The sequence below is a fragment of the Canis lupus genome, chromosome 1 (genome assembly GCF_003254725.2).
Source record: "Canis lupus dingo isolate Sandy chromosome 1, ASM325472v2, whole genome shotgun sequence".
NCBI lineage: Eukaryota > Metazoa > Chordata > Mammalia > Carnivora > Canidae > Canis > Canis lupus.
This window is the reverse complement of record NC_064243.1, coordinates 93,047,149-93,072,277: the sequence shown is the minus strand read 5'-3', so window position 1 is coordinate 93,072,277 and position 25,129 is coordinate 93,047,149. Positions and strand designations below refer to the sequence as shown.

General features: G+C 43.2%; 1 protein-coding gene across 1 annotated transcript in view; it reads right to left on the bottom strand.

Annotated features, from left to right (window-relative positions):
- The window catches only part of SLC1A1 (solute carrier family 1 member 1), an 80,045-nt gene that overhangs the window by 17,385 nt on the left and 37,531 nt on the right, over nucleotides 1-25,129 (bottom strand). The window contains exons 2-6 of the mRNA XM_025423481.3: nucleotides 24,276-24,416; nucleotides 5,420-5,512; nucleotides 3,669-3,783; nucleotides 2,425-2,467; nucleotides 936-1,034 (exon numbers count right to left, since the gene is read on the bottom strand). Of these exons, the coding sequence (XP_025279266.1) occupies nucleotides 936-1,034; nucleotides 2,425-2,467; nucleotides 3,669-3,783; nucleotides 5,420-5,512; nucleotides 24,276-24,416 (491 nt within the window). The remainder of the gene's footprint in view (nucleotides 1-935; nucleotides 1,035-2,424; nucleotides 2,468-3,668; nucleotides 3,784-5,419; nucleotides 5,513-24,275; nucleotides 24,417-25,129) is intronic.

Here is a 25,129-nt window from a genome sequence, read left to right as displayed (position 1 = left end):
TCCACATTTCCATGGTCATGCAAATCTAAAGTAGTTCCCAACTCAACTCAAGGAGTGACAGAGATAATAGAGATAACAGGACTCATTCTTTTCTCTGTGTGGTTCAGTTCCTTCTCAGAATGCGTGGGAGTCAAGTTCTACAAAGTGGTCACCCACTAACACTGAGTTAGCAAATCTTGAATCCTTGTTCTCAGGGGAACTATAAGATCAGGTTCCTGGGAACTAATGTTTGCAACATTTTCATCAAATATTTGGTATATAACTTGCTTTATGTGTGTTTCTGTTCAAAAACACATAAATATTTAATATATATTGTTGAATGATGAACAATGAACTCCCAACCAACACTTAGGCCTGAATGAAGCTTGATCTAATGCACATGTATTTTCCATCTGGCACATCACAGCCTTCCTGCCCTGAGAATAGAAGTCAGCACTGTAGCACTGTGCCTGGGTGACATTTTAAACAGTGAAATTATCACGAAAAAACACAAAAATATGAAAAATGTGGCATAAACACACCACTAAAAGGACACTTGTTTGTAACAAGAGAGCTGAAGCAAGAAGGCAGAGCCTGGGGTACCTGGCTGGCTCTGTCAGTAGAGCATGCAACTCTTGATCTCAGGATCATGAGTTCAAGCCCTATGTTGGGCATGGAGCCTACTTAAAAAAAGAAAAAAGAAAAAAGAAAAAAGAAAAAGAAAAGAAAAGAAAAGAAAAAGCAGAGCTCGGCCCTGTTCATCCTCAGCTGGGAGTGTGTGTCCTGGGTGACTTAAATTTCTCACCACTCCCTGTGTGTCTGAGAGTGATATGAGAGCATCGTGTTGACTTTGGGGTTACAAATACATTTTAGCAAGTAGTGACTGTATTTCCATCTCCTGCTTGCTCACAACTCTGCCCCTGCCTATTGGGGAAGGGGCGCAGGTGACAAGGTACCTTGGAAATGGCAGTAGTCATGATAGCGGTGACAGATGCTTCCGTCATGTTCATCCCTGGCTCACTGGGAGAACTTACTTCTTCACGCTTGGTTTTATACTGCATGTTGGAGGAAAAAAAAAAAAGACCAGAGAAATCAACAAAATAAGAGTTTTTCCAGCCTCAGAGCCTATACCACAGGGATATGTTACTTCAGCTAAAGGAGCACCACTGAAAGCTTCTGCTTCTGTCGCCTTCTCTTGGCTCTGGGTTTTCATAGTACCTCCCAAGAGACTTTAGAGGCAAAAGTGGGGCCGAGAAGTCTAAACCCTGATTCCCACAGCTGCCATTCAATGATGTCAGAATGTTTTCTTTCATAATAAGGGACAAATTAACAGAGTGATAATGGGAAAGAAAGAACAGGTTTTATTTGGAGATGCTTTAAGAGACCGTGCAGGATCCTGTCAATCGTTGTGTTTCTATCTGTCTAGTCATTTGTTAATTTTACTCTGAGAGAAACACCTCATCACTTTGATAAAGGTAGTCACCATGATTTTCGGAAACATCAAGAACTACACAGCTGTTCCAAAGTCAACAGTCCCTTTAGGGCGGGGCCATGAGTAAGATTTCTGTTGAATTCCCTTCCTTCACCTTTGTTTGGTTCTGTCCAGCTTCAGCAGAGAGCTTTAAGAAAAAGCTAGTATACCATTACAGCAGGCAAAAATATCACCCCTCAGAGGCTCTGCCAACCTCGAGAACCTGACAAATGACCACTGTGGCAGAACCGTGAAGGCATCCTTGAAATAGAAGCAGTTGTGTGCCTCCTGGAGTTTGGCAGGGAGCAACTTCATGGCATCTCTGTTGGTATACACAGAGGTCTCTGTTCACACAATTTATGTAAATGAATTCAGCAGTTTGTGATAGACTCAGCTGTCTTCAAGTGCACATATAAACAAGAGAGAAGGGCAGCAAGGAAGTGGAGTGACGAGACCATGAAGCTTTCCTAGAGGAAAAATCATGGCTTTGTTACATGGCCGGGGCTGGGTGGGTGGCGTGCCAGGAATGGGCACACACAAGGATTAAGGAAACTGGTCAGTTAATTTTCAGAATGTAAGATAAAAAGACTGAACCCCAGGACTGCTAAGCCCTCATGTGGGTTAGATATTGCTGTCCCAACATGAGCGAGGAAGGAAGGAGGAGATGGGGTTATTCCTGCAGGGTGCTGCTTCTGCAGACAGTCTAAGCTTCTTCACAAATACCATGTGGTCCTCCAAAAACAAGGAAAGGGAGCCAGCATCATATCTAATGGGGGACTTCTCCAGGGCCCAAAAGACCCAGAGACATGAAGCAGAGAAGTCACCTGAGATTGCTCTGCAGACACATTCAGAGGTACCTTTCCTGCCAGTTCGGATGGGCTCATGCCAGTTCTTGGGTCATAGCAGGACATAAAAAATCTTAATTGGTAAAGCAAAGAAGGGAGCAGCCTGAAGGCAAAAAGTCTTATTCTTACCTGCTGAAAACAGGCTTGTACAAGATTCTCAGGGAACATATTCCTGTTGGAGACATGAAAAGCAGTGTCACGTTAAGGCAAATTCTTTTTCTTTTTGGTCATACTCAATACCTTGGTGAACATGAGTAGAACATAGAACCAGTACTCTGGTTTCTCCTCTGGCCTCTCCTTTGCAAATACTTCCTTGGATTAAGATGTTTTTCCCCTGCCGACCTTCAGCCAAGTCTAGAAAGCTCTCTTAAACAGCCATGGCTTAGCTGATTCACTGAGGAACTGAAACGCTTGCTGTCCTTGGCAGGTGGACACTCACAGTCAAGGCACCTCCTTAATACCCTGTATGCTTCTGTTTTCACCGATGAGAACACAGGCCTACTGAGAGCCCACTGCATAGGTTCCCAATTTCTTTATGCCAATTATGAATATAAGCATAATTATTGAATTAAAAATTATGTGAATCAATGAAACAGGAGTATGAAACAGAAGGCGTGTTTTTTTATAAACACTAAATGCAACGCCTAGAAACTCAACCAAGACAGGTGACTAAAATTTCTGTGGTTAAATCAGGTTCAGAGGGCCCCTAAATGGGAAGAAAAACTGGCATTCAGCTTTCTTTGCAGGTCTAAGGGTTCTGTCGTTCTACTTCAAGGAAATGGAACCTGGAAACTATACAAGATGCCTTTGTAAGGGTAGCAGGTGCAAGAGAAATGCTATGAAATTATAATCGACTGACACCCTGGAAGGAAAGACCTTGGCCCTATGTCAGAAACTGGCAAAAAAAAAAAAATGCATTTAAATTTTAAATGTCAAGGTAATATAATGCATGTCTGTCATTTTTTTTTTTTTTTACAATTCTCTATCTTAAAATTAACTGATTTTTAGCCCTGATTGCTTCCAATAAGAGGGTTTCTCCTGTACAATAAAAAAAATGTATTTCTTCAAGTGTGCTTCAGAACTGACCCCCAACCCAGCCTAGTATCTCAATGCAGTAAGTATACTTTCTGCATTTCTGTCCATTCAAAATCCAGATAGAGGAGCCTGTTCCTTCCCATCCCCTCTTGGCACCACGGTCTGGCAAGCAGGCCTGGCCATGTGATTTCAGGGTACGGGGCTAATTGAAAACACACAATGATTAAAAAACTATTAGAAGTTTCAAGATAGTGACAGCAGAGCAAGCATGGATCCCATGCGATCACAGTATTGCAGGTGGCATGCCTATGGAGCTGCCCCGCTGGCCAGACACTCACCTGATCAGATCTAACATGGCATCCACTGTACTGACTTCGGGGCTGCTGCCTGTCCTGTCAATTTCATCCACTTTCTGGGACACACCAGGCTTGATGCTCACCACCAGCACGATGCCTGCGGCCAAGGAGAGTACCACAGAGCATTAGGAACCTTCCAGAACACCCACCCCCCCAGAGCATCCTTAGAACCAGTAGACATGGTGGTACCAAGCAATACTGGAATGAGGACTCCGAGATCCAGCCAAAATGCTGAGCCTCAGCTGGGACCTCAGCAGTGGCCTTAATTATTTTTCCATTTAAATGAACCAGAAGGAACTTTTCCCATTTTTCTTTCTTTCTTTTTTTTTTTTTTTAAACTAAGTTGCATTCCAGAATTGCTTCTGGAGAGATGTGCTAATGAGAATTTTCTATTTTCTTTTCCTTAGCTTATGAGATCAGCCTAGGCAGGGGTTGGCATGAGGGTGATTCCTTTTCCAACTCAGGGCACTCATTCAATATCTTTATGTAACTCTTACCCACAGATGCTGGTTATTTTCCTGAGGTGTTTCCAAAACAAGCCCTACCTTCCTTCCATACCAGAAGCCTTCAAATATCTGGAAAGCTATTATATAATCCAAAAAAGGGCTAGGTTTAAGAAAAGTAGTATTCCCTGTGACACTCAGGGGATGGAATGAGAACAAATAGACTTTAGAGGGAGAGATGGCTCTTGTATTCCTGCTGTGATGAACCGTCTCAAGGGGGAGTATCTGCGAGTGCCATTTTGGAACTTGGAACCATGGGTTCCTGTCCTTCGGGGTGTCCAAGCAGAGGTGGGAGGCTGGAGATCAAGGCATAAGAGACTCCTTGACTGGAAGGGGAATGCCAGTCCACAGGGGCAGGATGTCCAGATGCTGAGCAGGTCAGTTTTGCCAGTGAGATGAGTCAGGGGGTGATACAAGGACCATGGTGGGTGTGGTCCCCTCTTCCCTCTCAGGCTTGCAGGAGAGACACACACTGGCTTTTTCTTTCATGCCTCCCTCCCCTCAGGAACCTCATGGGGAGATGGGGCTTTGGTTTAAGACAGGGTTCAGGCCCTCCCAGGTGCCCTAACACCTGGTGCCTAACACCACTCCAACCTCACCACATCCTAACAATCCATTAAAGCAGAAGCAGCAGGATCACGCTGGCTGATTCTTCCCAGCCTCTCTGCCCACTCGGGGCATCCTTTTTAAAATGTTAGGTCACAAAGGACGGACCACACTTTCTTCACAAAAGAATGCCAAACATACAAGAGCAGCTACATTCCTTTATTAGAACTTTCTCCCCTTTTCAAGTGGAATTTATATTTGGCAAGTGCTGTGAGCTCTCAGTACCATGTGGAATTTGAAATGCACCGAAATGCTATCTTTTTGGAAATATTTCACAATTAGACTCAACTCCACTATTACAGACTAATTATTCAGTTTACAGATTATATAAGCTCTTGACTTCACTTCCTTCTACTCAGTGAGCCTGATAAAGCACAGAACTGGCAACCTCTTTCTGTGCCTTTACTAGGGACATTCATCAGCAGTGCCACAGCTGAACTTCAGTCAGTATTATATTTTCTTCATGTAAAAGGTGCCGTGTAGACTTTAAGCCCAAAAGCTTCATGTTAGTTTGACAAAACTACTTTTTGAATGGAAAAAAAAGTGCATTTAAAAAAGTCCAACTACTTTGAAAGAAAAATTCACCATTATACAGAGGAATAAGGAATCAGAAATAGATCTTACCTAGAACTACAGCAATGACAGTGGTACAGAAATAATATATGACAGCACGTAGACCAATTTTCCCGGATACACTGGAATCCAGTGCAGCAACACCTGCAAGAAGGGAGGGGGAGATGTCAAGTTACATTAATTTTTTTAAAAGATTTTATTTATTCATGAGAGACATAGAGAGAGAGGCAGAGACACAGGCAGAGGGAGAAGCAGGCTCCCTGCGGGGAGCCCAATGTGGGACTCGATCCCAGGACCTTAGGATCATGACCTGAGCCAAAGGCAGATCCTCAACCACTGAGCCACCCAGTCATCCCAAGTCACATTAATTTTTAAAAGAAGCGATTTCTAGGACTGGAGGTCATTCAATCTTCAAGATGTGAAATAAAGTGCTAAGCGCTGTCCTCTGCACCTGCTGGGCCTCACACATTTCCTCTGGATAAGATGCAACGGGCAAAGGAAGGTCTTCAAAATTGCCAACAAAGAATGCAGTCAGAAGAGAGGCAAGAGGTAATCTCTCCTCTCCGCTCACCCCACTGCCAGCCAGTGCTCTTGGGGCTGATTATGAGACAGGAGCAGCTCCCCTCCTGCATCTGCTCTAAGAACTTCGTTAAAATTTGTATGTCACATCCCCCCACAGCCTTCAAGTCAGTATCCAGAAAAACCCTTCTGGAATTCAATACCCAGAAAGTTTATCTTGAAGCATGGAGACCATTCTTTCCTCAAATAATGAACATTGTAAAACTCACCCTTGTCTCCCTTTTGCCTTTTCTGTCAGGAAGCTCAGAGTCAACCAAAAAGATAACTTTTGTGTGTGATTATGAAAGTTAATATATGTTCGTTGTAACAATTTGAAAACAGGAAAATGAAAATCACTCCATCTCATCAACTGTCATTGATATGCTGGAGAATCTTCTGTCAATATTTTTTCTTGATTTTTTTCATAAACATAGTTGAGATAATTCCATAGTTTTTAATCCTCTCTTCCTCATACTGTATCATAAGAATTTTCTTGTTACAAATTCCCCTCCCAAGGGTAATTTTAATGGCTGCATGATCTTGTCATGGGACCATACCATAATGCATTTAATCATCCACTTATTGCCAGAGCTTTGGAGATACTCAGAGCCAACTTTAATAATAAATCACAGTAATTTCATTATTTATCCTGGCTGGCACATTTTCTTCTTCTTTCCATGATTTTCAAATTGCTTCTACCTTAACAACCTTATTGTGTACGGCTCTGTGAGACAAAATATCCATTTTCAAGCGGTATGATATAAATAAAGATTTCCAATTTAAAAGACTTACAACCACACTGTTAGCAGTAGTCTCAAAAGGTCTATGGTGGTCTCTAACATGACTGAACGTCACCTGAAAAATGGAAGGGCTATCCAGAATGCCAAGGATAATTATGGAGGTGGGAGGCACACATCCCTTCTTGCTAGAAATCCTTGGCCTCCAGTAAAGATGCTTCTATAAAGGGAGCCAAATGATGCGGCTACCTGGATAGCTTCTGTGTTGGAAGACAGGGAAAGTGGAGAAGCAACCAAACCACCTTTTAGCTAACTGACATTTGAAGGTTTCAGACTGTACCCTGCCCGTTTTCCAAATGAGAACCACATATTGAGTCAAATTATCATCACAGAAAATTACTTGAAACTTCAGCACATGTGAGCTGTCCCATAACCACTGGCAAAGCCTGAAGTACCAGGCGGCAGGAAAAATGAAGAGGCTGGCATGAGGCAGCCCCAAGGAGAGGTAGTAAACCTGTAGGCTACTGGCATACACAGGTAGCTTGTGTGTTCATTCCTGACACCATAAAAGATCTATCCTTTTTTTAAAAAAGTGACTGGGGGATTATGCTTCTCACGTATCGTTGTACATACTCCGTAAATCAGAGAAATCTGTAAGCAAGCTATCATCATCATGATGACAGAACAAATCATCTCTCACTGTAAACATGTCATTCATCCCAGCTGTTGATTGTTCCTCTGGAAGCTAATATTTTGACAGAAGGGGTTCTGGCCTCTTTAGCGACCACCCCACGATGCTGTAAGATCCCATTCGCCAAGGCTCGGGACAAGACTGTGCCATTACCATATGATGGGCATATTGCAACAGACACATCCTAGAATAACCCTGATGACAGATTCCATTATCTCTCTCTGGGAAAAATGCACTTTGCTGTGGTTGAGAAGACTTTCTTCTCATGGTAAGACAATTAAAAATAACAACTCTGCAAGAAACAACAATAGCAACAACAAAACATCAAGAGACAATGAAGGCCCCAACTCAGAATCTCCTATTTAGCTTTTGTCTCTTAAATGAAGAGGGGCACCGGGGTGGCTCAGTTGGTGAAGCATCTGTCTTCAACTCAGGTCATGATCCTGGGGTCCTGGGATCCAGCCCTGCACTGGGCTCCCCGCTCAGCAGGGATCTGCTTCTCCCCCTCCCTCTGCCTGCCACTCCCCCCTGTTCATGCTCTTTCTCTAATAAATAAGTAAAATCTTACAAGAGCAAACAATGCAAATATGTATGTTTGCTAACTACATATGAATATAAAATGTGGTCTAATATCCTATTTTAGAGCTCTGGCATGATTTCATGAACAATCCAAATAATTATTTATTTCACTCAAAATGAGTGATTAAAAAAAATTTCCAATTCAACAAAACTCCAGGTAACCTGTATCAGCACATGTAATCCTGGTCCAAGAGAGGATGTATATTTTCAGACATAGTGTCCTTGGGTAGATGTCTAATTTCAGTGGCTAACAGCCCCGAAGGTGCTGGCAAGTGACAGGCTTCCAGGGTAGCTGGAGACCTGTTCTCGGGTATGTGTTTTGTGCCCTCTCGGGGTTTTCTTCCAGCAGTGAAACAAATTAAATATATGTAGGTAATTGTTTCCAGCATATGTTAATATGTCTTAATTTGTCTTAATGATTTGGCCATGGGCTGATGCCTCTGCTTCTATTGCAGGACCCAGCTGGCAATAAAAGGCTTCATAATAATGAGATTCTTGGTGGAAACATCTTAAGCAAATGCATCCCCCAAAGCAGCCAGCCAGCTCCTCTCTGCTGGAGTACAGCAATTGTCTTGCAATTACTTTTGGGAAAGGCTTTATTTCCCGTTTCTCAAAACTACTTTAGTCCTACAATTCTCCTGGATAGATCAGGAATGTGTTTGAACCAATGATCGTCCTTCTCTACACTTTACCTCTAGAGTTACCCTTCTACCTCTCTAGTCATCACTGATTGGGGGGCAGAGCTGGCCCCCAAGTCCAGGTCTCAGATTAAAATGTGCTGCTGAGGACAGAGCCTCCATAGATAACAGGAACATTACTGAATTTAACTTGAAGATAAAATGCCTGTCTGGCCCTACACACCCCATCTGCCAAAAATAGCAATAATGTTGATGGTAATTATAATAAAAACAATGATGACAATAAACACTGGGTAGTGGGCAATGACTGCAGGTTATGTGTGTCACCTTCTTCCATGCTCAATGGTGAAGCTGGGATCCCAACCCAGATTCGACCCCAAAGACCAAATTCTTTTTCTTTTTTTGAGATTTTTATTTATTTATTCATGAGAGACACACAGAGAGGCAGAGACACAGGCAGAGGGAGAAGCTGGCTCCCCATGGGGAGCCCGATGTGGGACAGGACCCCAGGATCATGACCTGAGCCAAAGGCAGATGCTCAACTGCTGAGCCACCCAGGTGTCTCCAAAGGCCAAATTCTTAACCACTATATGTCCTGCTGGCTCTATCCATAAGCTACCAAATTCTAGACCAGCACTGCCTCAGAGAACTTCTGCAATGGTGGAAATGCTCTGTTTGTATTGCCTGATGTAGTAGCTACGAGCTATGTGTAGCTAATGAGCACTTGAAATGTGGCCAGTGTGACTAAGGAATTTTCATCTTGCTTAACTGTGATTGATTGCACACGTGGATAATGGCTGCCATGCTGGACAGCACACTCTTTAGACCTTACCAGGGGATCCAGCATTTAGCAGGTGCTGAGTAATTTTGAACGAACAAACTTAAGCTTAACTCCAAAGTTAGTTACTAAAGTCAGTACAACCTCTTTACCTTGCCGGCTTGGGGCCAGGGGAGACACAAGGAAGAACCATCATCTCCTAGGATGCATTTCCATCACTGCACTGACCCTAAAGCCTGAGGCTTATTCTTCTCTGTGTCCCCAGGGCATGAAATAAGGTGCTTTATGAATTTTGTACTTGATGCTTTCCCTGTGACAGAAAAAGCTGCATTTAAAAAAATAGGTAATCCCCTCCTTACAATGTGAGCCCATTTCAAAGATCCACTCATGTGTCAGTGATTAGGAACTTAGCAGGTAGTCTCCTGAGAAACCACCTGCACAGGGCAGTTTGGTTCAGTCCCCAGAGTGACCAACAATAATGCTTTTCATACATGATGTGAGAACATATTTAGCATTTTAATGTTTCTCTACCTACCTTTTTTTTCATCATTCTTTGCTCTCCCTGACCCTCCCCTAGCCTTTTAAATAAATTTTATGTACTAGACGTACACAGGTATTTTTTTACCTAAAAAGAGTACATTTCTCCTCCTTCACCCCAAATAGCCGGGATTTGCTGCCTTGGGGGGTGATATTGCTCCTGTTGAGAATGTGTGGTCTGGCTCAGTGGATGTCATGCAAATGGTACCTTAATCCAGATGCTGGACTCTGGAGACAGCACCTCTCCATCACTTCCTTAGTTACATGTAGCTCGTGGCTACTACAACGGGCAGCACAAAAAGACAACATGTCTACCAGCACCAGAAGTTCGATGAGGCAGCGCTGGTCTAGATTTGGTAGCACATGGATAGAGTCAGCAGGACATAATGGTTAAGAATATGGCCTCCATCACTTACTGGGGGGCATGGTCAAACAGCACGCTCACCTTCATTCCAAAAGGTGGGGCATCACTGTGCTTTATCCTGGGGTCTTACTCTCCATAGCTACCTGGATCCTCTGCTTTCAGGCCATGCCTCATGCCTGCTGAAGCCTGGTCACTCTCTTTGTGATCCACTCCCAGAACCCATTTCCTCTGGGTTCCTCCCTTTTTTTTTTTTTTTTTTGATCCTCGAAATCAGTTTATTTATAATTTCCTTCAATTGTGGGCATCTACAAACATTTTCCATCTTAAGAAAAGTCAGAAAAAGCAACTAACAGAAAAATAAAATTGCTGAACTATAGATCTTAGAGTCATCCAAGGTACATGAACTTTTTTAAGAGACTGTGGGACACGGAATGTTAATGATCTTCATTGTCAGGGAACTTCCTAAACTTTTGTCTGAATGCCTCATGCATCACTTGAAGCTCATTTCTTCTCATTGAACATTGACAGATGAGAGGGGAATGCACACTAACCCATCATAAGGCAGGGGTGACAGGGTCTGTACAGAAACCAGAGAAAGGGGCTTAAAACCATTTATGGGGGGCACCTGGGTGGCTCAGGTCATGATCTTGGGGTCCTGGAATCCAGTCTCTCATCAGGCTCACCACAGGGAGCCGGCTTCTCCCTCTTCCTATGTCTCTGCCTCTCTCTCTCTCTGTCTCTCATGAATAAATAAAATCTTAAAAAAAAAAAACATTTATAGCAATTGGACAGGGATTTTCCGTTTGTTCAATATAACCACAAAAAGTAGGGCTAACATTTTGTAGGTTTTTGTTTTTTTACATCCTTACCTTGTAATTCATTTTTACTATAGTTTACAAAGATGACTGATCTGTGACAGACTGGAAATTTAAAAAAACTAGATCTCTCCCATCCATCTAAAAAACCAGATGCTTTGCAAAGCCCTGGAGCAGAGGATGGGTACTGGGGGTTTCGGAGGTGCCAGGGGTGCCACCAGGCTGAGATGATATGGCAGACAGACAGCATGTGAACTGGGCAGAAAAAGATGAGCAGGATTCTGACAAAGAGTGTTTGCTTGACCACAGGCTCCTGAACCTTCTCCTGGGCCTGTCTATGTACTTCCTGCAAAATCCAGGTTTACCAAGAACTCTGCTAGGCTAGTTTGACCAGAACCCCCACCCTCGATATCTGGTCAGTCTCCTTGTCCTCCAGCATCCCCCCAGGTGATGTCTGGCTACCCTGGCCTGCCTCCAGAAAGAATCCTGTGGGTTCAGTTTGGTCCGAATCCCCCAGTACCCCTGATGTTCTGTTTTAGTGACTCTCCACCCACTGACCTCCACCCTGCTCCTTGAAGATCAAATCCCATGTACGATGCTGTTTTCAGAGTTGAGCCCCACCTCTCTCCCCCCGACTGGCAAATCCCACTGCAGTGGCCCCCACGCCTATCACGATGGTCCGGAATAGTCTGTCCTACCACCTTTGACAGGTGTCACTGAGTTTTTGTTTTCTTAACAAGTCCAGTTTCCCAGTGAGCCCACAATTATCCTTCAAAACCAGGGACAGTCTGGAGGCTGGGCTGTGGCCTAGAAACAGGGACACCATCCAAGATTGCCCTTGGAAGTTAGGGGCACCTGCTTGGTCTTTATTTTAAGACCACACACTTACTTTTTTACCCTGGGAAGAAGCTCTGATGAGCTGGGGTGCTGGCTCCTGGCTAGAGTAGTAATAATCTATTAGAACTTTCTATAAAAACACCACAAAGGATGTAGTTGCCATGGGCTAAACAATAGCATGTTTTAAAAATAAACACCCGAGGGCAAAAGACTCCTCCGAGAACTCTGATTAAGCTACCACCCACTGGAGAACAAAGTTTTTGTGAAAGTCTCTCTCCACCTTGTCATTAAGGTGTCAAAATTAACTCCATTATTGGAAGGTTTTTTTTTTTTTTTTCCAGTCTGACATTTGATGGTATGTCACGACTGGGAATGGACACAACATCCAAGAAACTCATTGTTGCACAGGAGTTAAAACCCTCTTATCCAGATGGTCCCTCTATCACCGTCATGGAGAAAAACAAGCATGGACTCAAATCCCAGGCTTCTCTTCTCAGACTCAGTTTCTCCATCTATACAAACACAAAGTTTCAATGCCTCTGTCTCCTACAGGGTAATTGTAAGGAGCAAAGCAAGTAATCTCGCACAGCTGCTGTGAAGATTAGAACCAGTATCTGTAACACACCGAGTACAGTGCCTAGAACTTAACTATACCAGTAAATAGCCTCATTACTGAATGAAATGATCAAATGGAAGGTACTCAGCAAATATTAATTAGCTCATTCATCCCCTCTGAATCCTTCTGTATTCCTTCATCAGATAGGTGCTAAAGAGATCCTTCTTTTTTTTTTTTTTAAGGTTTTGTTTATTTATTCATGAGAGACACACAAAGAGAGGCAGAGACACAGGCAGAGGGAGAAGCAGGCTCCCTGTGGGGAGCCCGATGTGCGGGATTCAATTCCAGGACTCTGGATCACGACCTGAGCCAAAGGCAGATGCTCAACCACTAAGCCGCTCAGGTGCCCCTAAAGAGATCCTTTAAGAGCATCCGTCAGACCATTTCACACCCTGGTATGACCTCCAATGGCACGGATGATAAACTAGAAAATCCTCATGCTGGCTGAGGAGACCCTGATGGAAAGGTGCCTGCCTGCCCTCTTAGCCCAGGCTGTGCCACCTTCCCGCCTGGTCATCCCCCAGCCCTCACCTGAAGCAGACCCAGCTCCCTCCCAATTTGCAGGGACTCCTCTCTCTGCCCCATTGCCTTCCCTCTACTCTTCACTTGTCTACTTTCAAGACTTTTCTTGGGGCTCCTTCCCTGAGTCACCAGGCTAAACCAGGCTCCTCTGTTTCCTCACCTGGCACCCTGCTCATACATGTTTCACAAGTTGTATTAATAGGCTCATTATTTATCTCCATCTTTTGCACTAGACTGTAGCAAGCAGCATGGAGGGCAGGAGACCCAGATGTCTGCGTGTTCAGCAATGCATAGCTAGTGCCCAGCATGTAGAAGGAGCTTGATTAACATGTGTTGGTTGAATGGTTGAACACCTAGTTATTTATGGTTGCTGCCCCAGACCTGAGGGAGGCCTCAGTTTCTGGTGCCTGGACAGCAGAATGTTCCAGAACAGAACTCAAGACTGCACCAGTCCCAGGTCCTACTCTTATGATCTGTGTGATCTTGGAACAGGCCTTGGAACTGTCTCTGAGGATGGAGACTGTGTCCCACTCACCTTACTACTTCATTGGGTTGCTACAAGGATTAAATGAACAAGTTCATTCCCCAGGGAAAATAAGGCTAGATATGACCTCACCTTGTTTTCCAGGACACGAGAACATCTCTGCTTCTTGGATTAATACCCCTGGGATGTGACAGGGGAAGAAAAGAGGCAGAAGGGAGCATGCACTGTGCACTCCTCGCCCATGACATCTATTTTTCTTAGAGGCATCTATACAAAGGACTCCCTGAAAATAGGTTATATCAGCACCTTAGACTCTTCTGTGAAGTTAACAAAATACACTGGTCCTTGGGCAGAACCAACTAAAGGTCACTTTGCAGCCTCTGTCAGCAGGTCTACATTTGAAGTTCAAACATGTGTCAAGAAGCAGTGGGCCAGTCTTCTGGTCCTCAGCCATTCAGGGAGCTGTTTTCAACTTTTTTTTTTTTTTATTACCATGGATCTTGGTGGTATTTGTAGTGGGGACCAATTTTTTAGAAGACCCCATGAGCTTCTGAAGGATGCTTATGGTTCAGTAAGAGCATTAAACACATCTCAGAGGATCTAAGGAACTCAGCCATCCTCTTCAAAGTCCATACAAATGCTTTGACATCAGGACAGCTAACAGCTCAGTGAAACTTCCTTTTTTTTTTTTTTTTTTAAACCACAACCTAATTATTATTGGGCTTTTTGCTTCTCCTTATTCTATAAAATCAGTAGCTCAGGATTCTGGGTAGAAGCCACTTGTATGCCGGTGAACTTCACAGTTTATTACAAAGAGTAAGTCTTTTTTAATGTTTTCCTTTCTGGAATGAATGCATTGCATGTACCTGCATCTGTAGGGCTCAATTCTAATACTGGCTCTGTAGCTTCTAATGCCAAGGCAGGGACTTTTTAGAAACTTCTGACAGTATCAGGCGTACCACGACACAGTACTACTATTTTCCTATTTTACAATTGAGGACAAGTTAAGTAACTTGTCAAGGTTTCACAGCTAGCAAATGGCAGAGCCAGGATTTGAACCAGGCAGTCTGGCTCCTTGGTCTGCACACTTAACCACTTGACTCTCCTGCCTCTCTGTGACTGGTACTGACAAGGTTCTTTGCCTGACTACAACTTTGTCAGGCTCCTGGATCTTCTCCCAGGCCCATCTGTTTATTTTCCTGCAAAACCTAGTTTTCGTAAGAACTCTGCTAAGTCAGTTTAATCAGAACCTGGTATCTGATCACTCTGCATACCTAATCAGGCTCCCCATCCTCCACCTTCCCCCAGGTGATGTGTAGCCACCCTGGCCAGCCCTCAGCAAGAATCTTACTAGGTTGGTTTAGCCAGAATCCCTCTCATGGTTTCTCTTATGATTTTCCATCCACTGACTCCCCTCCCCTGGCTCCTTGGCTATCAGTTCTCACTTGCTGAAGCTGTATTCAGAGTTGAGCCCCATCTCTCTCCCCCACTGCAAAATCCCATCACAACGGTCCCCATACCTATTGTGATGGTCCTGAATAAAGTCTGCGTTACCACCTTAACATGTGGCATTAAATTTTTTAACAATCCTTTCCCACCTGAAGCTCGTTCAGGGTGTTCCTTTGCAGAGAAGGGTGACCACCTGGTAGTCACTGCTGTGACTTGCTCCCCATGCCTAGACATGTCCCTGATGAAGGCACGTGCTGGCCTTTCTGTCCCCACCCCTCTCCCCTGTGTTTCTAGTACTGTGCTCAAAGTCTCACTGTCCTTGAGAGGCCATGTTATCTGCTGTTTTCTTCTGCCTAGAGTCCCTGCTTCCTTCATCTGATTCTTAGGTTTCTTTCAAGACTCCACTCCAGCGTCCCCTCTACCAGCCTCATTCCTACAAAGCACTTATCACCGCATTTTTTTTTTTTTTTGCTGGGACAGGACCTCTATATTGTATGTGCCTAGCATAGAGCCTGCGACAATGAAGATGGAATGAATGAATGAATGAGTGAGTGAGTTGTATCCCAGGTCCATGCATTTAACACACAGGAAGTTTCTTAGAGTCTCTGCATGGCATTTCATTCCTTTTTTTTTTTTTTTAAATATTTATTTATTTATTATTCATGATAGAGAGAGAGAGAGAGAGAGGCAGAGACACAGGAGGAGGGAGAAGCAGGCTCCATGCCAGAAGCCCGACGCGGGACTCGATCCCAGGACTCCAGGATCGCACCCTGGGCCAAAGGCAGGCGCTAAACCACTGAGCCACCCAGGGATCCCTCCTTTTTTTTTTTTTTTTTTTTTTAAGAAAAAAAATCAGGTTAACTTCTAGTTGAACAGAGCTGTGAGCCAGTGTAGTCACAGTATAGGCAGAAGAGAAAGCTTATTCATGGCTGATTCTCGGGGCCTTCCTATCTCAGTGAGACTTGGTTGCACCTCTTGCCACTTTTCATTTGATTACTGTGGCAAGTGGCATTTTCATTGTAGGAGTTCCACTCCTTACACGTTATGTGCCAGTTTCCTCTTTGGAGAAAAGGCATTGTAGATGTCGAATTATTGCATTAAGTCCTCTGGCTTCCATAACTGTGTTCTAACTCCATGCAAATTTCCTGATGACCTTAGGGAAATGTTTAATTCATGTGTGCAAAGCTGCTTAATTCATCTTATTTTCTCACTTCCCCAACAAGGCTTGGGAAGGTTAAAAGAAAAAAAGGCACTTAAATTCAGGCAGAACCCAGTGGTTACAGATGTTGTAAAGGAAGCAAGAAGCTCCTTTGTCTATATGGTTTTAGGCTACAACCCTGCTTTCCTCAGCATGGAGCTTGACGTTTATAGGCCACCTTGAAATAACAATTTTCTAGCGATTAAAGTACAAAAAAAGCACCAATCTTTCCAGAAAGCATGCATACTCCCCTGCCCCCACCAGCTGACATTGACACTAAACACTCTTTGCTCCCTAATGGCAAGGGGTATAACCAAGTGAAGTGATACATGAGTCTTCCACTCTTGTACCTTCTTGCCCACACGGGGATTCATGAATCCAACCGGCTCCCTGCGATCCATGAACAGGTGAGTGGCAGGCATCTCATCCTCTCACAAGTGCTTTTCTCTTTGTTTTCACACAGTTGGGTTAACAAATGTTGAATTCAACTGAACCGTGTTAAAAGTGGGCACATGCATGGTTCTTCCCACTGGAGGAAGGTACACAGGTACACAGCTGCTTATGAGTAAATGAATACACAGCTTAAAAAACAATGGAGCCCACACCACCAGCCCACACTATCCAAGCGTGTCATCACCTGCAAAGCCTGAATTTAAAAAACAGGCTTAGTGGTTGAGCATCTGCCTTTGGCTCAGGTCATGATCCCAGGGTCCTGGGTCATTCTCCCTCTGCCTATGTCTCTGCCTCTCTCTCTGTGTCATTCAAGAATAAATAGGTAAACTTAAAAAATGAAAAACAGGCATCTCCAAATACCTTGACTGACTTCACATATCCTGTTCCACCCTCCATCCCTCTTCCCTCTGTGCCTCTTTGGAGGCATTTACACTCATTACTTGATATGAGTAGTGATTGCTTCCTGTGATTTATTTTGCCACATGGATTCCACCTCAATGACACTGTATCTTGAGAGTTTGACTCTAGCCTTGTTCTTCATCTTGACCAGCTGCTGGCTGGCCTCCTGTTATCAAAAATAAATGCTTTATTGACACACAGCTATGCCCATCACTTACATATGGTTTATGGCTGCTTTTCTGTGACAGCCAGTTTGGAAGTCGGAAACCACTTGGTTTGAAAAGCTAAAATATTCACTATCTGGTCCTTTACAAAAATGTCTCCAGCCCCTTGCTTGTTAGAAAACCAACTTACAGGCATATTCTACAGCTGGCTGTTGTTTAATAAATACTGTTTATATCTAAGCCTCTGTAAGACTTAATTTTTTTTTTCTTGGTTAAAAAGTAGTAGAAAAATCTCTGGCCTTAGAGCTGAGATCAAGCCCTCCAAAATTGGAAATCCTAATGTAGAGGCTGGAGTGACAACCATCTAAATTTTGTAACAAGTTTGTTTGTTTCTTTGTTTTTTAAATCATTGAAAGGTAGAGTCTGACATTTATCCTTGAAGGAACTCCCCACGATTGTAAATCCAATATCCAACCAGTGCTCTTGTCAAAATAGGAAGGTCATCAATAAGCAGAATGCAAGTGTTTTCTACCAAAGTCTGTTTTTTTTTTTTTTTTTTAAGATTTTATTTATTCATTCATGAGAGACACACACAGAGAGAGGCAGAGACACAGGCAGAGGGAGAAGCAGGCTCCATGCAGGGAGCCCGATGCGGGACTCAATCCTGGGACCCCAGGATCATGCCCTGGGCTGAAGGCGGTGCTAAACCATTGAGCCATCTGAGCTGCCCTTCTACCAAACTCTTATGTTTGGTACGTGACTTGCTCAGGAGGTGAAAACGGTACTAGGACCCAGGGACGCAATGGCTTGGTCTTTTTCTACCAAAGTCTTTTTTTTTTGGTTTGGTATGAATTTGGAATGTACTGCCCTGCAAACTGATGTGGCTTCTTGAGGAGCTGACATCTGCAGGAAATCCAGATTGAAGTGCCACACGAATGAGTAGGAATAAGCGTCTTGCTCCCAAGAGAGACGGTGCACATAAGAACTGGCATGGATTCAGCATAGTCCAAACTCCCAAATCCTGCAAGTTGGGTGGGAATGCCCTAATCTGTCAGGTGCTAATGGTACCTATTCTAGTGTGAGTCTCCTGATGGGGCCCCCAAGGTAAACCATCCCTTTGTGGCTGTGAGGAGGGTTGCCTCTCAAGTGGATATTCCTTGATGGCGGTCATCCCAGGAAGAGGTTGCTCTTGGGTCAGGACAGGAAGACCTGTGTGATGTGAAATTTTTTCTTTTCAAAACCTAGTGTCAGGTGGTGGGGTCTGGGATGTGGTAAGGCCTAGAATATCTTCAGGAGGAAGAATAGGCTGGAAGCTAAGCAAAAGGGGAGCCCTCTTAAGAGACCCTGGGACTCTCAGAAGACCTCATCGAGGAGCAGCTGGGTGTCACTATTGGTATTTCCCCTAATTTCACTTTCCAATCTTTCATAAAGCTTTATCCCAAGGAACAGCCTGGTCTTGGCCATGCTATAAAGAATTAGGTTCTCATTCCTATGTTAGGATAGAGGAGCAAAGGGGGAGCTCTTCAGCATCAGAGGGGTGGCGGAAGGCACAGGAGACACCAGGAAGGGGGCAGCTGTGTTTGGCAGAGCACTTCTGGCCCAGGTGGTGGGGGCAAAGAGGCTGGAGTACAGGAGTTAAGGACCTCTTCCTGCCTACAGCTGAGGTGCCATCTTGGAAAGACGGTCAGGGAAACTCTGGGAGTGGCTGTGGAGGGGCTGTTCCCTTTCCTGTGCTGGTCATAGGAGGCTCAAATCATCATCATCATTTGCGTATTAAAGAAAACGTGCTCTGAATTTAAACTCACTGGCTGGTGAAATGTGGACCAGGATTTTCCAGAGCCGCAGTTCTCATGTACCGAAGCCATTTCCCCTGCTATTCCCCTGGTGGTTTGGTACAAATACAGCTTAGAAACAAATCCAAACGTTAATAGGGCCCAAACAGTCTGCACATCATACGAGTGTGTCTCTCAGGATGTAAGTTATGGGAAGGATTCTGTTAGTGCCTACACTGCCTGTCTCTGAAAGTGCCTTGAGATTTTGTCTACCATGCCTTTGTTTTTTTTTTTAAGATTTTATTTATTTGTAGAGAGAGAGAAAGAGAGAAAAAGAGAGAGAGAGAGGCAGAGACACAGGCAGAAGGAGAAGCAGGTTTCATGCAGGGAGCCCGATGTGGGACTCGATATTGGGTCTCCAGGATCACACCCTGGGCCGAAGGCAGGAGCTAAGCCGCTGAGCCACCCAGGCATCCCTTTTTTTTCTGTTTTAACTAAATTCTAGACATTCTGTTATCTTATTCCTACATAATTCCGTATGCATTAAAAAGGACATTTTCTTACATAACTAAAAGCCATTATCACTAATAAAATTATCAACAAATTCAAATTTCCTCAATTAATGGGACATCTTACCCTCATCATCATATGAAGGTGGTTCTTTTTTTAAAAAAAAAAAAGGGACGCCGGGGTGGCTCAGCAGTTGAGCATCTGCCTTTGGCCCAGGGCGTGATCCTGGGGTCCTGGGATCGAGTCCCACATCGGGCTTCCTGCATGGAGCCTGCTTCTCCTTTCGCCCGTGTCTCTGCCTCTCTCTCTTCTTGTCTCTCTCATGAATGAATAAATAAAACCTTAAAACAAACAAACAAACAAACCCCCAAAACACAGCTATAAATTAAGTATTTTTATGTCAGCAAAGGCTTTGATGGCAGAGGGTTCTTTTTTTTTTTTTCCCTACTTGTTAATTCACTAAGAGTTTCCTTTACGCAGAAGTACAGGCTACTAGTCATAGATCTCAATTTTTGTTTCTACCTCTAATTTATGTATCACAAGGGAATTCATTTAATTCTCCCCAGCTTTCAACATGCATCTTCCTTTGTCCTAATAAGTGTATAAGTTATTGATCTGCTGGATTTATAAAGGCTCTTGAAAAGTGAAAAATGCTCTTCTTGTGTATTTCCACAGCCACTCTGTGCTTTACCCTGCTGGCTCCGTGCTGGGTGAGGAGGCTGAGGACTACTGGGGGTTTGGGAGAGGACCACACACCAGGGAAAAGGTGATGCAGAGGTGCAGGGGCCGGGAGCAGAGCCGAGGAGGAGAGAGGCAGGGAAGCTGCCAGAGGCAGCGATGGAGGATCATAGAGCAGAATCCACCCCAGTCTCTCTCTCTCTCTCTCTCTTTTTTCTTAAAATACAGGGACCTGCCCTACAACCCAGCAATTGCACTGTTGGGGATTTACCCCAAAGATTCAGATGCAATGAAACGCCGGGACACCTGCACCCCGATGTTTCTAGCAGCAATGTCCACAATAGCCAAACTGTGGAAGGAGCCTTGGTGTCCATCGAAAGATGAATGGATAAAGAAGATGTGGTTTATGTATACAACGGAATATTACTCAGCCATTAGAAACAACAAATACCCACCATTTGCTTCAATGTGGATGGAACTGGAGGGTATTATGCTGAGTGAAGTAAGTCAATCCGAGAAGGACAGTGTATGTTCTCATTCATTTGGGGAATATAAATAATAGTGAAAGGGAATAGAAGGGAAGGGAGGAGAAATGTGTGGGAAATATCAGAAAGGGAGACAGAACATAAAGACTCCTAACTCTGGGAAATGAATTAGGGGTGGTGGAAGGGGAGGAGGGCAGGGGTGGGGGTGAATGGGTGACGGGCACTGAGGGGGCACTTGACGGCATGAGCACTGGGTGTTATTCTGTATGTTGGCAAATTGAACACCAATAAAAAATTAATCTATTAAAAAAATAATAAAATAAAATAAAATTCTAAAAAAAAAAAAATACAGGGAGCCAGCTTCTCCGTCTGCTGTTTCTCTGCCTCTCTGTGTCTCTCATGAATAAATAAAATCTTTTAAAAAAAGAGAGAAAGGAGGGAGGAGAAAGAATTTGAAAGAGAGGAAGAGCAAGAGAGAGGAGAGAGAGAGAGAAAGAAAATACAAAACCAACAAAACAAAAATAACAAACACCTGTTTGCCTTGAAAATGTAAAGAAAGCATGGTGAGTCATGTTTTCTTACTATCTCAATCTCACATCATTAAGCAGTTTTCATCCCAACTTTTTAAAAATCCACATACATTTTGATAAATTTTGGATTGTACACAACACTGTTTTATCTTCCTATTTGATACCATGTGAGGAACATATCCATATGTCATTTAATGTTTTCAAAACAAGGTTTTTAATAGTTGCAGAGAATCATAACTTAGGGGTATAACTTACATTTAGATTGCTTATAATTTGCCACCATGATTTAAAAAAAAAATGTTACCATGAACATTCTTGTACCTAAATCTTTGAACAGATTGCTGATTATTTACGAGAAATTCTGAGAAACAGAATTACAAAGTGGAGAGACCAGGACATGTTCCAAGCTGCACCCCCCAGAAGTTTGTTCCAATTAATACAATAATCAAAAATGTATGAATGAGCCAGTTTCCCCACAATCTTGCTAATACTAGTAATATTGTTTCCCCTTTAATCTGACAATTTAAATCATGAACATGGCATCACTGTTCCCAGGCTGCTCTGTTCACGTTCCCTTAATCTTTGACTATTTTATCACTCCAGGGCAACAGTATGGATAGGGGTTCTGGTCGGTCTGTCTCTCTCTCTCTGTCTCTCTCCTGTTTAACTGCTGGGGGTTTGCTAAAGGAAAAATGTAGAAATGTCCAGACCCGTGCTACAGCCTCAGAAAGCAGCTGGGCTATGTGAGCAGAGTGCTGAGGGTTGCAAATTATTTTCCTAGATTATCTACAAGACTGAGCTAGCACGCAAAACAGCCAGACTGCAAAAATACCACTAATTATTGACTGCCAAGAGTGGTACATATTTCAATATCTGATATTATACTCGCATATCCAAACATGTATTTTTACCTTTTCTTCTAAAACCCAGTTTTGTGTACGAGTTTTGGATCTGTTGCCTAATTTGGATCAACTTTCCATACATCCCTCCCATAGAGCCAAATTCTATTTTTAGGTTTTTGAAAAGATTTTACTCATTTGAGAGAGAGAGAGAGAGAAGATGAGAGAGAGCATGCATGAGTGGAGGGAGTAGCAGGGGGAGAGGGAAAAGCAGACTCCCTGTTGAGCAGGGAAGCCTGCTGACCTGGGAATCATGACCTGAGCTGAAGGTAGATGCTTAACTGAGTGAACCACCCAGTTATCCTATCTATTTGTTTTTAAGAGAGAGAGAGGTGGGGGTAAGAGAGAGAGAGAGAGAGAGAGAATCCCAAGCAGGCTCCACACTCAGCAGCACAGAGCCTGATGTAGGGCTTGATCCCTTAATCCTGAGATCAAGAGCTGAGCCAAAATCAAGAGCTGGATGTTCAACCAACTGAGTCACCCAAACACTCCCTCCACAGACTCAAGTTTTAAATGGTATTGATCAAGTGATTTATGTATCTCATGCAATTGCATGCAAATACAGAATGGTATGCAGAACTATAAACATTTGTCTTGGGAGAGAGTCTAAAGCTTTTGTTGTGTTCTCAAAGGAGCCTAAGAAAAGATTTAGTCTTGATGAGGAGAAACTTCTCAGAGGTTAAAAAGGCAACACGTATGGGGGCTAGCAGGTAATGGAAATGAGAGCAGTGGACGAGGTGTCAGGTGATAGGGAGTGGTGGGGACTGTGGTGTCCTCAAATGTATTTGCTTCAACTAAATGGAGTAGCTGTCTCTTAGCTCCAGATCACTGTTGGTCTGTGGGGACATGCGTTCAGTATTTCCTGATCTTAATTATTCTCAGAGGTACCCAGAAATCCATATGCTTACATGAAATCTTCCAAATTTCAAGTGTGTATGATGATTTAAAGTTGAATAGACTTATCTATTCAAGTAAATAATATATAGTACAAACCACTGGGCTACTGATCTGGTCCCCAGGGTCCAGGGCCTAAAAGAAGCCAGGCATTTCAAAACATAATTAAGTATGTACATAAAAATAATTAAATGCTCTTTTTAGGCTTGTAATAAGCCAAGAACACCAAGACCATTTAAGGACAAGGCTCCTAGGGGATTCTAATCTTTCTGGAGTTTGGCATTTGGAAAGTTCAATAGCCAACTCTATAGCTCCTCAAGCAATGCAGCTGCTGAGTACAGCAGAGCCTGATATCTACCTTCCCTCTCCACCGAGCCAACATCCAGTACTCTACATAGATCAGTCCCAGGTCTTTGTCATGGCAGTGGGGAAAAATGTTTAGAAAAGGACATGTCAAGAATCCTAATTGCATGATTACAGAAAACCCTGATTTTTCAAGCTGCCAACACTAGTGACTGTCAGGCCATGTTTTACTTAACACCAGAATTAAGATAGTACAAGAAAGTATGGAATGCACTGAGCAGCTTACCACACCCAGACTAATGACATTTTTGTAAGCCAAATTAATCTGTACCCCTAGAGGGGAGCTTGCTCTTTAAAGCAACAGAATGACCAAGGAGGAAAAAAGCATTTCCAAATCCAACTGGGTCACAAGTTCGGATTTTAAAATACCAGGCTTTTAAAATATGGTGCCAACCCATCATAAAATGTTTCCCACAGCGTGTGGCTCTGAGTTTCCAGGGCAGGTATGCGGAGGTGTGGATATGCAGTGGGGAAGGCAGAGAGACTCAGAGGGTGGCCGCGTAGAGAGTGGGGGGTAGCACGGCTGCAGTTGGGAAACAGATGAGTGAACTGCTCAAAACAACATCGAAACTGACAACCACATTTTGCCTGGGGACACTGGTTGACATTTCAGTGACCAAATATGTGGGCATTTCTTTTTTTTAAACGTCTGTGCCCTGGATAGAGTTTTATTTATAATATGTTTGAAAATGGCATCTTCCTCTCAAGACATCACATGGCTGGCCAAACGAAGATTCGAGCGAGAAGCGGTGGACAATGCCCTTGGCAGAGCAATGCCACTTTGTGAATAATGTAATATTTCCACTCAAGCAAAATATACACTTTCCAAGGAGTGTGTATGAGTGTGTGTGTATGTGACGCATCAAATGCATTTCAATTTTTTCCATAATTAGAAAAGAACAACTTAACAGACAACTCCTTAAATAATCACAGAGAACATCCGTTTTCTCAAGGTACCTGTAATCATGCTGGATATAATTAATGGCAAAATGATGAGTTTCAGCATCCTCATTAGGATTTCACCGGGAAAAGCAAAGTAGAATTTCTCCAGACTAGACAGCTTGCTGTATTCTCGAACCAAGACTCCTATGGCAATCCCTAAGAACGACAAAGATTGGAAAGGAGAAAAGAAAACCAGCATTGAGTTCTTCTGTATATATTTCAAAAAAATACCTCCCAATACCCCCATATTTTAATGGCAAGAAAAACAGTTTAGATGATCTTCCGTGAGTGAAAATTTTAGACTTAAAAAACAAATCACATTTTAATGAATGCAAAGTGCACATTATTCAGTTAATCTGTAAAAAGTACTCCTCATGTGAAAGGTTGTGTTTTCATTTCTTTTCTCCTTCAATTATATTTATTATAATGACAAAACATCAAAAACACTGTGAGAAGGAAAAGAAATTCATCACCCAATATAATTATTTTGTTTTACACTCCCCTTAATCTTTGTCTACCTTAGGTATTTTACATTCTATTTTTGTTTGTTTTTTAAAGTAATCTGTAACCCCAACATGGGGCTTGAACCCACCACTCTGAGATCAAGACTCTCATGCTCTTCTGACTCAGACAGCCAGGCATCTCAGGTGTTTTACATTTTATAGCTTCCATATCCATGTTCATTTTTGTCATTTTCTCATACTCTTTGCATGATAGTTTTTATTAGTACTCTGTGTTTATGCAACTTTTGTGATTTTAATAGCAACATATGTTCTCCTGGTTTGATATGTTTACATGTTGTTAAACAACTGTGTTGTCCAATGCTCTCCATCCTGCTCTGGTTGTTTCTAGATGATGATGTGTCCAAA